Here is a 17,406-nt window from a genome sequence, read left to right on the forward strand (position 1 = left end):
AAGACGTCTCACGCATTCGAAATCTGTCAAATCCATACAAATTTATGCCGCGCCGTGCCTCGCCTCGTCGCGTTGCGGTCCGAATTGACCCTTAGAGGATATCTCAACTGATAAAATCATTCCATTCTATACACGCCAAAGTCGGGGATAAAACATAATAATTTTAACTTACCTGTAAACTTCTCAAATGACATACAACGTCTAAAACAATAACGGAAATACATTTATTTGTTTCCGACTGTTATGAAAACAATATAAGCAATTAAACAATTACATCATCGTTAGTTTTAGATTGTTTAAAATATCTCCGACGTCGGTTGCATGCTTTTCCTGTGTAAAAACATGCGCATTACCCGATTTCTAATGTACGGGGAACTGGATGTTAGTTATTATACGGATTAATTTAAACGGCAGGCTTAAAGGCGACATCTATACAAGGCGCAATATTGGATTATAAAACATTTTTAGAATCATTTGTAAATGAAACGTCAAATATGATCAAACTACTTTTACAAATAAATCGCTATCTGTATAACACTCTTCAAGCATAAGAGGTATAATTATGTTACATTGTTAAGTTATTGTTTTTAATATTTCACATAACTACAAAGAGCAGAAATAGGGACCTTTAGTCCTACGAGTACCATATTACATAGGAAATATCTAACACCGACCCCAATCACATTAAATTCATAAGCAGCATTTGTTGAGGATGGTAATGCGTAGGAGTAATATTCTCTTTCTGTACTTATCTCATTTGGGTCGCAGCCGTCGTCGTCGTCATTTATAATTTGTCAGGCGCAGAAATGACAATCCAGTGCCCGCAGTACTATAAATATCAATACAAAGCAACAAATCTATCCACTGCGTACGCTCCGATTCCTATTTTACACAAAAATGTTATATAAAACTATCAACTGTAATAATATTTAAGTTTATGAAACTCAATTAACTTACCACTGATCATTACAGGCGGGTACGCCAAGTTCACCGGGCTGAAGACGTACAACAAGAAACTGAAGACCCTCCTCGCGATCGGCGGCTGGAACGAGGGCTCCGCCAGGTTCTCGCCCATGGTCGCCACCAAGAGCTCCAGAAAGGAGTTCGTCAAGAATACTATCAGAGTAAGTAAAAGATAATAACATACACGCATAACATGAAATCTTATCTCTGAACTTTGCTTCATCTCTTTTTATTGTCTCCTACTATTACGGCACGTACCCAATACGAAAAAGCCGTGGTCGAAGTAATAACTTTAGATGCCACCACTCTGTCGGCCACCTACTACTACAATATTCATATTCAAAGGCCTCGAAGTTGATAATGAATGACCAACAATCCCAATCATAGTCAATCGTAGACGAAAATTCATTCTTGCCAGTAATTTCCATAAAAACCCAATATGTAGAGAATAATATTTAAAAGAAAAGACTACCTATTCAAAAGTTGCCTAAATAAATTTCGTTAAGGCGAGGATAAACCCCAATTTGTTATTCCGTGACTCCCGGTTTACCTAGTTCCGCTATAATAACGAAGTGTTAAAAAATATGAGATATAAAGCACAATATTTAAAATGCCTTAAACCGTAAACATTTTAATAAAACGTAATACTTTGGCTGTAATTAATTTACAAACTCACCTCCGAAAAAACTCTATTTCATCGAAATATAAGTATTAACTAGGATAATTAAACATTTTATTTGAATAAATTGTTAGTAAATGTATAGTAAAATTTCTTTAACCGAACAATTTTGTTTCTTAATATTTATTTCCAAAGATATTTAAAAAAAACATGAAAAATAGAGAAGATCCGCCCTTGTTGTTACAATTTTATGCTAAGCTAAAATGAATCTTATTGCGATGCATATACGCTTGGTCTTTGATTGTGTGCAAGATTATCGTTTTTGATTGAGATTGATCCCCGCCTTAACAAAATTTTACTTAAATTGTTATTATTAATCAAGTCGAAATTCGAAAGTATTTTTTTCCTTAATACGGTTACTTTCGGTTCTACTAGAAGCCAAATAGCGTATTTAAGATGTATTTAAAGCAAATTCCTACCTGCAATGTATCTAACCGCCATTACCGAGGGAGAAAGCGCGCGTCCGACTCTTACTTATCACATACCTGTGTTTGTTTAATGATTAGAGCAATACTACAGACTACAAGCTACGAGGTGCTTTATTAGTAGATGGGAGAATTATATAGACTAAAGTCACTCTAAAATATCAAAAGTGAAAAAAACTTTGGTCTTTCAGCACTGCTACTTTTACAATGAACTCTCTATAAGAAACACGTACACACCCTAAAGTATTATCACTTAGTTTTGTTACACCCTGTATAGAGTTCACTGTGAAAGTAGAAAATATTTATGATATTGCTTTTAAAAATTTGCTCTTTCAGCGCTGCTATTTTCACAGTGAACTCAGTATAAGGGACACATACAAACCCTCAAGTATGATGACTTAGTTTTGTTACACCTTGTATTCGTCGTGTTATAGACGGCCATTATTTTCAACTTAATAAGCCTTTAAGATTGCCGAGAAGATTGGAAATTCGTTTTTCCTCATTTGGTTTCGACATACCGACTCCGCGGGTTTTTTGTTGAGCAAAACCTTTTGAAATATGCCAAGTGGGTTTCGTGTGTGTCATATCACAAATGTCACATATATTTAAATCAATATTTAACCGTCCGTTGCCGAGTTATTTCTAACAATTGCGAAAATAGGTTAGCCCTTACCTAATGAGAGAAGTAATTATTTTTGTAATAAGTCTAAATCTTTATGTCAATAAAATTATGATTGAACCACGAGGCGAGTCACAAAATTTAATAATAATAATAACTCTCACACCAGTTTTGGTGACGGTGGCCGGTTTCACCGAAACTAGGCCAGTTACGCAGGAGTAATTTTATAGTGCCCAAGTGAGTGCGCAGTACACAAGAGCACTCTCTATTCCTTTATTCTCATAACTCAGTTGGAATGAAGACCGACACGACTGGCGAGAGATCAGACGCAAGACCGACTTTTTACATGCCCATCCGACGCATTGTCCTAACCAAACTTGGAAATAGCAATGCGGGAATCGAACCCACTAATGATAATGTTAGGGGGAGGAACTTAAATAAAAAAAAAACCAAGACCTCCGAGTCAAGAGCCGCGCTCTAAACCACTGGACCACGGAGGCGTCAAATGTAATACGTATTAACTACAGTCTACATTAAAAGTATCTACAACTCAACTCTCTTCTCCATTTAACTATCAAAAACATTTCTTCGTATTACTGAAATAAAGAGATTTTTTCCTGCATTTCTAAGCCTTTATCAAAGCTTTTCTTCCTCAAAACGTTTGCCCGTAGTAACACGAATCCCCATTGGATAAAAGTGAAATTGAAAGAATTCTTATTAATGAGAACAACGTCATTACAACTGCTAGTGTAAATCTAGTCGGTATTGATCTAGTGTCTAGACTCTTGAGCATATTTTAGAATACTAAATGACTATTATCACTGTTAATGCTCAAGGACACCTGCCATTCTATTTAAGTTATTGTCAATTAAAGATAAAAAACATAAAATTCCACACCTAAATGAGTCAGAACGAAACTGGTTACGATGCCTTGTGAAATGAATCATTATGAAGGCACGCTGTTATTAACTTCAGGCAAATATGGATAAAGGATTGTAAAATAACGAACCAAAGCGAAGATCCTGTATAATGTTTACGTCTCAATGTATACCTTCAATTTAAATTTTGACTCGAATTCAATTTTTTGCCAATTGGGTATGTCTATCAAACATCAATAAATAATTATTTTCAGTACACTACGTATTCAAAAACTTTCACAATAATTATTTTGAAACAAATTAATTAAATATTACTTTAGTAATAGTCTATTCGCTTTAATATAGCAGTAGATCATATTATGTTCAAACGATAAACGTTTACATAAAGTCTTTTCATCATACCTTTGATTTTTAGGACTTTCTGTAGTATAAACTCAAGTGCCAATAACTTTATCTTATTTCATAACACTATTCTCTCTCTATCACCTATTTGCCTTATTTTAAGACAACATCCTAACTTCTCTCTCTTTCACCAGTTCCTCAGACAGAACCACTTCGACGGCCTCGACCTGGACTGGGAGTACCCCGCGTTCCGTGACGGCGGCAAGGCCAAGGACCGCGAGAACTACGCCAAGCTGGTGAAGGAGCTGCGAGAGGAGTTCGAGAAGGAGTCCGCCAAGACCGGCAAGTCCAGGCTGCTGCTGACCATGGCTGTGCCCGCCGGCATAGAGTATATACAGAAGGGATTCGATGTGAAGACTTTGAATAGGTGAGTTTTGATTTCAGTGGTACTCTTGAACCTTGAACCTTTTTTTTATACGGGCCATTAATACGTTTTGGTCTTGGTGTTGCCGGCTGCAAACAAGAATGATTTCGGGTTTAAAAAGTAAGATTGTTCAAAATTAGCGGTTTACTATTAGGTACTATGTTTATCTTTACGCGGGCCACTGATAAAGTCTCGGCAGGCTGCAGGTTCAGTATGGACGGAGGTAGACGTACCATCTATAACATATGGTACATCTACCCTAAGCCATAGAATACATTTAAACACAATTGAAACGCGACGCAGCACTGCATTTTTATAAGAACTGGTTTCAAAATTGAACTCTATTGACTATACAATAAGTGCTATGTCACGTTTGCAGCCCGGTGCTGCTGCAAATGTAGGTTCTGCCAAAAACGTAGTAGACCCTGAAGAAACACGTTAAACAATTCATATTCCTGTATGTAGAAAAAGCTCATATTCATTAATTAATATTTCATATTCTATTGAGTAATACCTCGATCGTGGGAATCACAGACACATTAGATTTTCAATTGTTATGTGACAGCCGAGTGCCGTATGGGATTGATGGGTTAATTAAAAAAAATGTTAAGCATTTCCCTCAAGGTAGGTCATAGGCCGTCAAAACAGGTCAATGTGATCTGAAGATATCTTGTCAAAGTGTTTAGCACCTATTTAGCACAGAACAGTTAGCGCGGTCCCTTGTGCAATGCGTCATGTTACTCCATTTTGATTCAATGTCAACTTACTTAACGAACTGTGTGACGGTCCAATGTTATGCGGTTAGCGTTTTGATTGACTAGTTGGAAATAATTGGAAATAAATGATAATATTATTTCCTCTAAAACAGGGGATAAAATTTAATAGTACTTTTAAGCTGATAGTAAAATTCATAGGACTTTAGGCATTTTTAGACAATTTTCGTTACCACAAAGTAACCGCTACCCTTGCAATTTGTTTCACCGTTTTCTGATAAAGTGCCTAATAGGCTATTTACAACTTTTTTGATAGATTCACCATACTTGATCAGTCAAGTTAGTTGGTGGATAGCCTTATCAGGAAGTGGTGAAACAGGCCCTAAATGTTGTAATTTATAGTCAGTGAATATGTTGTTTACAATAGGCAACTACATATTTCTAAACCTAAGAATAAAACATCGCTTGCCAGTCTTAACACCTTGCCGCGATATTCGAGGCAGAGGTCTTAAACGCTCCCGCTCGTCGCTTACACCATATCATTAGGGTGCGCGCTAACGGAATGTGGCACGAGACTGACACCTGAATATTAATAGCTGTTAGTTCACCTCACCCATACCCGCCCATACTGCAATATTGATTCACCCCACCCATACTGCAATGTTTACCTTAGAGGTCATTATGATCATTATGTCGTTGGCATAAAGCGTATATTAGAGGTAAAATAAATTCAACACTGTAATATTGACGGAGAATCGATGTCATCTTTAGCAAAGTTTTAGTTGTTTTACGTAAATTATGTTTTCACTAAAAGTATGAGCGCATTAAAATCTCTAGCTAGTTGGTTCAAATTCCGCCAACGGAACAAAAAGTTTTCAAAGTTCCTGGATCATGAATGTGTATTAATAAATATGAATTATGAGTATCATATTATAATAAAAATCTTAAATACAGTTTATATTTTATGTACACAATACAGTAACAAATGAGAAAACAAATTTAACATTTGCTTTTTTATGACTCATTCTTAACTTTCGTTAAACTTCCTACCATTGTTTTTGTATTGTTTTCTCATCAATATTGTACCTATTATATTTCGTTAACCTAAACAACGTTGTCATTTTATCGCATTCTTTTCGAATGGACTTTGTTTCAATGGTAAAGTTTATCTGGTCTATCGTAAATTAGTTTAAACTATCTTTGTTATTTTCCACCTTTTTGGTAAAAGGTGGCCCCGTGCGAGTTTCTTACGCCGGTTCTTCTCGGTGGGGTAGTTCCCGAACCGGTGGTAGGCCTCATGTAGACTCGACGTTCTTAAAGTGTTAACTTTGTTAACCTATTTGGAAATAAATATTTTTGATTTTGATTTTTGATTTTCTGGTGATTGAAAAATCAGCACTTACTATACAATAATAATAAATTACAAGTCCACAGCAACTAATTTTTCCCCAATCCCCATTGATTGGGCACCAGTCAAGTATCTGGAAACCCGATTATCTACGCACACAACAATATTTGTGCATTGTTTTACACACACTAAGTACAATATTGAGGCACCGGCATTTGCCGCATTCAGAAATCTGTTTTTTCTATATAGCGCGGTATCTAGTCGAGCGCTCGCGCGAAACCAATCATTTATCTAAGCAAAATACATTGACATCTTAACATGACGACAATCAGAGTGATCCTTATAGGCTTATGTTATTAACGTAAAGGTACCGCAAAAGCTCACATTTTTTTAAATTGATTATCATTGTTGATCACTAGATGTTGACGATAATTTCATTTATAATAATTATTAACTATAATATATATGTACGCTTCACACCACGTCAATCTGGCCCCGTGGACTTACCACCTGAAGGACTTGTGTTACGGGTACCAGACAACGGAAATATATTTAATACTTTCATACTATACATAATAATAATAAATAATAGCAAATAACACCTCCGTGGTCTAGTGGTACAGAGCGCGGCTCTTCACTCGAAGGTCGTGGGTTCGATTCCCGCGTTGGAAACATGTCATTTCCAAGTTTGGTTAGGACAATGCAGGCTGATCACCTGATTGTCTGACAAGTAAGATGATCCATGCGTTAGATGGGCATGTAAAAAGTCGGTCCTGCGCCTGATCTCTCGCCGGTCGTGTCGGTCTGCCGTCCCATTGGGTTATATTTGGGAATAGAGAGTGCTCTTGTGTACTGAGCACACACTTCGGCACTATAAAGGAATAGAGAGTGCTCTTGTGTACTGAGCACACACTTCGGCACTATAAAATTACTCCTGCGTAGCTGGCCTGGTTTCAATGAAACCGGCCACCGTCACCGAAACCGGTGTGGGAGCTATTATTATATTATTATTATTACTATACATAATACATATATTTAAGATTTTTATTATATGATGCACATATTTAATACACATCCATGACCCAGGAACTTTTGAAAACTTTTTGTTCCGTCGGCGGGATTCAAACCCGCAACCCCCGGCTTGAGCTACCAACACTGAACACGCCCACCAACTGAGCGACAGGGGTCGTCATTGTGCCTAACTATTTTTATCGTGGCAAAAAACATTATACATAATGTTATGTAAATTGCACCGCTATCCTTCATCTTTTCCCGGGATTCAAAGTATTTTCAAACAAAATTCATCCAAATTCGAATTTTAAAACTTTTTCCAAATTCGAATATTGACATGGACTTGTAAAGTCTTTGCTAAAGATGTAAAATTATATGTGTGAGACAATGGATCAATCTACAGAATGCACAATGGAGAAGGGTGTTGTACAGTGACCATGACGAGTGCGATGTCCTTTACTGAAGTCTGTCTAGTACTGAAGTCTGACAATAATTTACTATTATTGTTTTTACATCTTTAAATCCTACGCAAACTATTATATTATTTTTTTTATTAAATAAGGGGGCAAACGAGCAAACGGGTCACCTGATGGTAAGCGACTACCGTTGCCCATGGACACTCGCAACATCAGAAGAGCTGCAGGTGCGTTGCCGGCCTTTTAAGAGGGAATACGCTCTTTTCTTGAAGGTTTGCAGGTCGTATAGGTCCGGAAATACTGCTGGTGACAGTTCGTTCCAGAGTTTTACAGTGCGCGGCAGAAAGTTACGCGAAAAACGCACTGTGGAAGACTGCCACTCATCAAGGTGATGAGGATAGTACGTTTTTCGCGTGGGACGATAGCGAAAAGTTGCAGATGGTATGGTATGAATTCCTCAGAGCACTCCCCGTGATACAACCGATAGAGGATGCAGAGTGAAGCTACATCTCGGCGTAATTCCAAGGGTTCCAAGGCATTCAACAATTTTAAACTAGATGATCCGGTGAACTTTGTATCATTTCTCTCGTAACATATACCTGGCAAGGTTCGTGAAGACAAACAATTCAGGACTAAAATTAGCGAAATCGGTGCAGCTCTCGATTTCTAGCTAAACTAACAATTGAAAATTAATTTTGATTTATATCTTAATGATAACTCCTGGTCCGTTAGCAATGACTTAGGGCCTGTTTCACCATTTCCTGATAAGTGACAAATATGTTATCCACCAATTAACTTGACAGATTAAGTATGGAGAATCTGTCAAAAAAGTTGTGAATAGCCTATTCGGGACTTTATCCGAAAGTGGTGAAACAGGCCCTTAATCTCCATTCTACTGTACAAATGCACATTAATGAAGCTGCGTTCCATGTTCGATCCATTCCGCTTGAAAACAGCATGCATCGAACGAGGAACGATTCTCCATTAACGTTGGATTAAAGCATCTGAGCGCTAACGACGAGTTGGGTCACCGCGGAGACAATGCACGGCTTAATTCCCTTCTTAGCGCTCTGAATATGCGTCGACTCATTACTGCTGTTGCCACAATGGCATCTCGCAACGACAGCTAAATTGAGCTCTTACATCGCAATATATTTTGCAAGCCCGTCCCATTTTATCAAGGAAAGCCGGTGTCATCGTAGATGTAGAGCTGTAATGATATAGGTGTTAAATGTTAAGTAGTGGTTAATATGATTGTATCGCCCAATTCTCGTATTCAACTTACTGCCGTACTCAGTGCCATTTAAGTCTTACTCAACTTTAATTTAATGAATATTTTGACATAAGCTCCATACATTTTCTGACAAACTCTTAATTTAATTTAACTGGTCGTTAAATATCTCTGAGTGCGGCAGAACTTAGACTTTCAAAGTACGATTATTAAATTATGTGTTTTCGTAAACAAAGGTCTGCAAATATATTTCTTCCTGGCTAGTCCTATTTTTTTAAATATTTGCACCACATTGACGCTTATTTATGTTAACTACATTTGTCTGATACGTTGGAAAATCTACTTGACAGATAAAGATATAAATATTTTTAAACTAGATGACGCCCGCAACTCCGTTGTCATGGCCTTTCCCGGGAGTGGGCCGGGACTCAAAGTATCTCCGTACCTTTCAGCAAAAATCGGTTCAGTGGTTTAAACGTGAAGAGGTAACATTTTAAACTTTCGCGTTGCATTATAATGAAACTTTTTAATCGGGACTTAACGCGACTTATTTAAGTAGTAATGCTACTACGAGTACATAGTTTTTCTCGACGTTTCGGCCGTGTTGCAACGGCCGTGGTCACGAGGGGACTGACGAATGTCGAGAAAAAGTATGTACTCGTAGTAGCATTACTACTTAAATAAGTCGCGTTAAGTCCCGATTAAAAAGTTTCGCGTGAAGAGGTAGACAGACAGACAGACAGACAGACAGATAGACACACTTTTGCATTTATAATATTAGTAAGGATTGGTAGATTATAGTTTAATTTTGCAATTTAAAATGTATTAACAGAGAATTCCATATGTCTGACGAGAGCTACTACAAAATGTACATGTTATTAACTCAGGGTCAAGATCAAATCAAATTGCTGCCCATACAGCTATACTATTGCGTAGTCGTAAACTACAATGTAATATGTGGGTAGTAATGAGTTAATAAAAATGTACTTCTCAAATTATTTTTAAATCGTTTGGAAAATACGCTACATGCCTACATCCTTCAAAATTATTGCTTACTGATAACTTACAGAATATTTAATCGAAACTTGATATTTTCGTTTTTAATTTTGTTTGTGGTGACATTGTTTTTTTAGTTCGCTGGCTGGCTTAATACATACTATTGTATCTACTTTGACCTTAAAGTACTAAACCGAATTAGATAAAATTTTGCATGGATACAATTTGATCTCCGGGAAAGAACTTATAGATAGTATATGTAAAGAAAAAATATATGGCTCTCGCGCGATGAAAGAATTTCTGCGCGAACGAAGCTGCAGACAACTTGTAGTATAAAAACTTGACTTTTTGGTTAAGCAATAATTTAATTTTGTTAGTGGTGACATTTATGAAATTACTTTTTAGTTTTTAGTTAATCAAAATAGGTATTTGTTTTTTTATAAATTTTCCTGTTGTGACTTGTGTATAATATGATTGTCTGCGTAGTTATTTATTCTAGGACCGTCTCGGCCTTGGCATTTGGTCGCGACATTTGAGGTATTTAAATGAGCTGGAACATTTGGCGATGATGTGATAGAAGAATGTGAATTGTTCTACAGCAAAAACACTCTTCTTTTTTTTGGTGACTAACGTGTTGACATTATGAGTGTTGAGTTCTATATCTATGTATCCCAATTATGATGTTATCGTCACGGTATAGATGTCACGTTATAGAGGTAATAGACAAACACACTTTCGCATTTTTAATATTAGTACGGATAACATCTTTTATAAGGTGTTTAAAAACTAGGCCAATATCAAGTTACTTTGAAAACATGCTCTTTGCAGCGCGTTGATGTCTTTCGCAAGACACACTTTTACCTTAGTAATATTAGTAAAGTAATATGGATTTTAAGACGACGACTCCCATATTACCTTCCCTACCCTCCCCTATTCCCTTCCCTACGCTTCCCTATTACCCTATTCCCTCTAAAAGGCCGGCAATGCACCTGCAGCTCTTCTGCTGCTGCGAGTGTCCATGGGCGACGGAAGTTGCTTTCCATCAGGTGACCCGTTTGCTCGTTTGCCCCCTTTATTTCATTTAAAAAAATAGATATTCACAACTTTAACCCCTTTTTCCAGATACCTGGACTGGATGAATCTGCTGACGTACGACTACCACTCCGCGTTCGAGCCCGCCGTCAACCACCACGCGCCGCTCTATCCGCTCGAGGAACCCAGCGAGTACAGCGTCGATAACGAACTTAACATCGTAAGTTTAAATTATACCTGTATCATAATATACCTTTATTACCTATCTCCTACGCTTATATGTCAAATACAATAGGCATGATGACTATTTTTTTTTCATATCGGTAATTGAAAGATACTTAAAAAATGACTCTGATAGCTTAAAAATTCACTAAGATATGACAATTCAAATATCTCATAAAAAAGACCTGCCCGAAACGCTCCATACATAGTGCTACGAAAGTATGACGTCAGTCTTTCGTAGTTTGCACGCATCGGGAGACAACTTTGTTCGACCTGAGGTATATTAAATATTGCGTTTATGAAAGTAATTTCATAGCAAAAGTTGCTTTTAATTGCATAAGTTATCAAATTGTATACAAATATTAAGAAATTTAATTGAAAAAAAATTCAACTTGAATATCCAACTTTACGCATAACAAAAAAAAATACAAATGCTGTCAAGCTGAAATTTTGGGAACACTTATTTTTTACCGTGATTTCTTTATTTTATTAACAAAATTCGCTAATCTTTGACCTTGTCATCATCCCTATTATTTGAAAGATAAAAGAAGCAGGCAGCAAAAAGTGAGAAAATAAATTGACTCTAGCAATACCGGGGTAATTAGAATAAAATACTTTTGATCCATTTTTTCCATAAAGCGGCTGATTCTGTGTGTAGAACATGGAAATATAAAAAATATTTATCCAATGATCGAGGATATTTTTTGAAAATCTGTAATCCAGCTATCAGATCCTGGTAGACCTATAGGTACGTTAACAATCATCGTAAGTACAATGCCCTAGTAAAGTTGAAGTCATTTGAAAGATAAGACCGCTGCAGTACGAAAGAATAGAGATATTTGCAGATTTTAAGAGATCTTTGCCAATCGGAAAGGTGTTAACATTGTCTCAAGTTAGAGCGTAAAATTCGAAGTACTTAACATTCTATGAAATAGGAAAAGGAAGAATATTTATATTTTCATTCGTCTGAGGAACAGACGGGCAGCACCTAAACAATTGATCTAATTTTATTGAATGAGTTATAATTCTTACCTAATGTACTATCAGCCCCCGTAGACAAGTGGCAAAACGCTAACGCTAGCGCTACAAAATGTATGGATTTGACATTAGTATTCGCTAGCGAAGCGATGACTTATGTCAAATCGCATACATTTTGTAGCGTTAGCGCTTTTTCACTTGTCTACAGGCCCTGAGAAGTTGATTCCTAAGCAGATGGCGAGCCTAAGTAATTTAGTCGCGTTGAGTCAAACCCATCCGACCGATCACAGCTAACATTTAATTGAAATAAACCGACCACATGACGTAGGTCCGTCAACTGTCTATGAATCAATTTGTCCGATGGTACATAACATGACCTAGATGAAGTATAGCGTAGTCGCGTACACTTTTTAACTTCTTGTTATTTCTCAGGACTACACTATCAAGTTCTACCTGGAGAACGGCGCAGACCGCGACAAGCTGGTGGTCGGCATACCGACGTACGGCCGCTCGTACACGCTGTTCAACCCCGACGCCGTGGAGATCGGCTCCCCGGCCGACGGGCCCGGCGAGCAGGGGGAGGCGACTAAGGAGAAAGGATACCTGGCTTATTACGAGGTAAGTGCTGATAAAGAAGAAATAATTAGACCAAAGAGAAAGGCTAACATAGCGTATTAGAGATCTGAGGCAGAGAGTTGGTGATCCCAAAAACAACTTTCTTTACCCGTGGATGTAGACATTAATATAAATTAAAAGGATTTCACAACCAATTAAAAAGCTGCCGCAAAATAATATTTTTTCTAGTAATTTGTAATTCAAGTCTACTGGAGGCCTAAATAAAGGAAACGTTAAAAACATATACGTGGGATACCCATGCTTTGGCACGAATGGGCCGGCTCGACCGGAGAAATACCACGTTCTCACTGAAAACCAGCGTGAAACGCTGTGTATCCCCGAGTGAGTGAGTTTACCGGAGGCCCAATCCCCTTCCCTACCCTCCCCTATTCCCTTCCCTTCCCTTCTTTACCCTCCTCTATTCCCTTCCCTTCCTTTCCTTACCCTCCCCTATTACCCCGTTCCCTCTTAAAAGGCCGGCAACGCACTTGCAGGTCTTCTGATGCTGCGAGTGTCCATGGGCGACGGAAGTTGCCTTCCATCAAGTGACCCGTTTGCTCGTTTGCCCCCTTATTTCATAAAAAAACATTGCCTCACAGGTTGTAGTAATCTTTAAATGAGATAAAAATATATCCACTCGATTTCACAATCCATCCCATGAAATGCATTTTGTAAACAAGCCAATTATACAACAATTTCCATATCCTATTACAGATCTGCGAAGCGCTAAAACCGAAAAGCCGAAGGCGTCGCGCCGCAGACTCAGAGGAAGAGGAATCAGAGGAATCAGAGGAATCTGAGGAAGAGGAGGAGCAGAAGCCGTGGACGGTGATCCACCCGAACCCGGCGGCGATGGGCCCCGTCGCCTACCGCGGCAACCAGTGGGTCGGCTACGACGACATCGATATCGTACGGAAGAAGGCCGAGTATGTCGCACAGAATGGACTTGGAGGTATGTTTATTCCTACAAAATATGTATTTTTTAATAATAATCATTTATTTATCACCTTAATAAAGTAGAAACAGTTTTACAGTAAGCATTTAGGTGGGTTGATGCCTGAACTAGGAGTTCCTGTGTCTCAGACTATCAACCCTCCACCCCATACAATGGACACATTTCAAAAGTAATACACTTGACAAAAATTTATTAAATTCCGGTTTCAATATAATCATAATCGGGTGTAGAATAGTAGATGTTAATTCCTAACTGCCAGTTAACTTACCAGACGATTTACCGTCAACGTTAACTTTTTCTTTTTAAAAATGGAGTCAATAGTCACGAATATCATACGTGGTAACTCAAAACTGCCCGCCTTTAATTTTCAAACTTTCTTTATGTTTTTTAAATTGAAATCCTTTTTTTCAGGTATAATGTTCTGGTCGATCGACAACGACGACTTCCGCGGCGCCTGCCACGACAAGCCCTACCCGCTCATCGAGGCCGCCAAGGAGTCTTACTTGAAGGGGCTAGAGTAAGTCGTGCCTTTATTACTAACCAAAGTTCTGGCTACAGTCAAAACCGCGAGACGAAAAACAAAAAATCTATGGTCTATTCCAACTTGATTATAGCTTTTGCCTGCGGTTCCGCTCTAAACCTGTGTTAGTCCATATCAAGTTGTACATTTAATCAAAATCCACAAAAAAAAAAAAGATAAACATTAATTATTCGCCAATTGCCAAAACAAACTTTTGCAAAGTTCTGATTCGCAATTTCTGTTTAGAAATCGCAAAAGCATTTCAAAGGAAACTTTTTAAAATACATAAGGGCACACTTTTTGTGTGATCGAGTCTACGGCGCACATACAGTCGACATGGCGCGGCCATCTCCCTTATCGCGTCTGCGATCTCCGTTATGCGGGCTTCAAAGTACAACATTTCATAGATAAGACAATAATAAGATGTCATTACAGGAACACGAAATTCATCGCAACCGACGCGGTGGTGAAGACGGACAGCGACCGCCGCCGCAAGAACCGACCGCGAACCACCACCACTACCACCACTACCACCACGCCCAAGTGAGTCGGTGACGAACTTAAAGAAATGCTTATTTTTCCATATTAAGGTGCCTCTTCACAATAGTCTATGCTGGCCCACTAAAGACACACGATACTGACATGACCATCGTCCGCCATCACTACCCCGTCTACACAATGGCGATCGCTTGTAGTAGGCCAGCATGGATTACTGCATCGGGAAAAGGCACCTTTTTATTATTATGTTGTAAAAAAAGGCATTGCCTTACTCCTAGTTCAAAGTGAAAAACAAAGTTTGCTAAAAATATATGTTTTCTAGGCCTTAAAAACCTACATTAACGGAACTGGGCGATAACGTTGACGTGACGTATAAATTTACGTCAATGTAACGTAAAAATGCATTGTTATGCAATTTTTTCTTCTCTTTCTCTGTTTTTAACAATAGCAAAAGCAGAATACGTATTGCGCGGTCCACATATTCTAGTTAAGTGAAGAATGTAGCAGTTTTACAAGATATAGCGACGTACCCTGTGTTGTTGTATCGTGACGTGCATTTCGCGTCGTGCCACGATACCGCACCGTTCCACGATGACGACGACGTGACGTGGAGATGTGGACAGGCCCTTAGACTTTTTAGGCCTAGTAAGATCGTTGTTCGTCTCACAAACTCACGTACAGCCATTTGAAATAAGATTTATTGTAAAATGTACACCGCATCATCTTCTTTTAAATTTAAATTGTTGTAAATTTTTAAACAAAGTTTTACGTTTACTTCCTGCATCAAATTACCATTTTACGTTGCCAGAGCAGAATCTTCATAATCCATGTTGCCGGTAATGTTTTTTTCAATAGTTTTTCCTATACTTATCAGGAGCAGCAAACGCACCAGTACTCCATCGTGGAACGCGCAGACTCCCGAGCCGCCGACCACGCCCGATCCCGGCGCAGGTAACTACATAATAAGTATTATAAATGAAGACGTAAGTGGATAATGTGGATAACCAACAATTTGAAAATGTCCGTTTTTTAACGTGAATAGTACTTTGGTTATTCCAACGCGAAAAAAAACCCACGACCGAAAGTCGAAAGCCAAGCTCTAAACCACTAAGGTATTCATTAAGTTTTTTAAGCTATTCCATAGTTTTTTACGCGCGCTGTGAGCGCGGCGACCGAATCAAGGAATTCCGTAACGAAAATAAACCTGACACCTCCCACTTCGACCGGTCAGTGCGGCATTGCCGTGCATCGTCTTACGTCGTTTCAGTTTGGCAGACTTCGGCACGGTGTCTGTGTGCGTGCGACTAGATGTATGCGAATCATAAGTTCCGTTGATGAAAAATGATATGCAATAGCTTTACCGCGGCAGTCCCCGAGTGCCACACGTTTTTTTATCACCATAACATTCTTGTTTGTTGCAGATTTCAAGTGTAAGGACGAAGGATTCTTCCCCCACCCTCGCGACTGCAAGAAGTACTTCTGGTGTTTGGACTCCGGACCCTCAAACCTGGGCATCGTGGCACACCAGTTTACTTGTCCATCTGGTAAGTAGTTTTGCCTTAGTCAGTAAAAGAGAGGTTGGGTTTGATAAAACGAGTGCTTATGTATGTGTATAGCTTACGTAGTAACAATCTGCAAGACTCTTCAAACATATTTGCTGAAAGAAACTACACTGATCTTTGAAACATGGATAAAATGTGGAAAATCTAGAAAATACAAAGTACGAGTATGTATCAACTTTAAATTTTTGCACACTATTCAATTGTTTTTTTTTTTACCATTTAAAGTTAAAACTAACACTGATGTTAATGTATTTAAATCGTTAGTTAACTTTACCTCTATTTATGTACATTATTATAAAATTCGATCTGAAATAATAACAACACTCCTTTCACAGGACTCTACTTCAACAAAGCCGCTGACTCCTGCGACTTCGCCCGCAACGTGCTCTGCAAGGTCCAGACCACCACCACTAAGGCTCACAAGTCCACCACCAAGACCACTCCCACCACCACCACTTCGACCACCACCGTCACTACTACCACCAGAGCGCCAGTCCGAGTGTCCACCAGAAACTCCGTACTCTTCAGAACTACTACTACGACGACGCCTGAACCAGAGGTAGGAACTGAACAATATCATTTTGGTAGTATAAGGCTTCAGTCTCGAAATCAGCGGGCAGTAGGGCGGGAGCGGCGGCGGCGCGGGATAATGTATTATAGATTTATATAGATAAGCCGGCTAGTACGCCGCGCACCGCTCATAGCTAGTCGGCTTATCCATATAATGTATACGTTGGAACGCGCCGCTGCCCGCTGATTTTGAGACTGAAGCATGGCGCCTAACGCATATATACTGAATGCTCAGTCAAAATACATTCGCTTGTTTCTATAGCGAAGCTAAATATCAAAAATATATAGAATTTTACATAACGCATCGCAAGCGCCATTTAACGAACGTTATGTCAAATCCCCTCCATTCGTCTAACTTCGCCAACGAAATTATCAAAAGCATTTTGACTAAGGGACGTCAGCTGGGTTT

General features: G+C 38.6%; 1 protein-coding gene across 1 annotated transcript in view; it reads left to right on the forward strand.

Moving 5' to 3' along the window:
• The window catches only part of LOC121732867 (mucin-5AC), a 72,647-nt gene that overhangs the window by 46,714 nt on the left and 8,527 nt on the right, over nucleotides 1-17,406 (forward strand). The window contains exons 4-13 of the mRNA XM_042122861.1: nucleotides 973-1,124; nucleotides 4,101-4,333; nucleotides 11,168-11,297; nucleotides 12,710-12,895; nucleotides 13,607-13,844; nucleotides 14,259-14,364; nucleotides 14,803-14,910; nucleotides 15,740-15,816; nucleotides 16,287-16,409; nucleotides 16,763-16,986. Coding sequence (XP_041978795.1) covers nucleotides 973-1,124; nucleotides 4,101-4,333; nucleotides 11,168-11,297; nucleotides 12,710-12,895; nucleotides 13,607-13,844; nucleotides 14,259-14,364; nucleotides 14,803-14,910; nucleotides 15,740-15,816; nucleotides 16,287-16,409; nucleotides 16,763-16,986 — 1,577 coding nt within the window. The remainder of the gene's footprint in view (nucleotides 1-972; nucleotides 1,125-4,100; nucleotides 4,334-11,167; nucleotides 11,298-12,709; nucleotides 12,896-13,606; nucleotides 13,845-14,258; nucleotides 14,365-14,802; nucleotides 14,911-15,739; nucleotides 15,817-16,286; nucleotides 16,410-16,762; nucleotides 16,987-17,406) is intronic.

The sequence above is a fragment of the Aricia agestis genome, chromosome 13, assembly GCF_905147365.1.
Source record: "Aricia agestis chromosome 13, ilAriAges1.1, whole genome shotgun sequence".
Classification (NCBI taxonomy): Eukaryota; Metazoa; Arthropoda; class Insecta; order Lepidoptera; family Lycaenidae; genus Aricia; species Aricia agestis.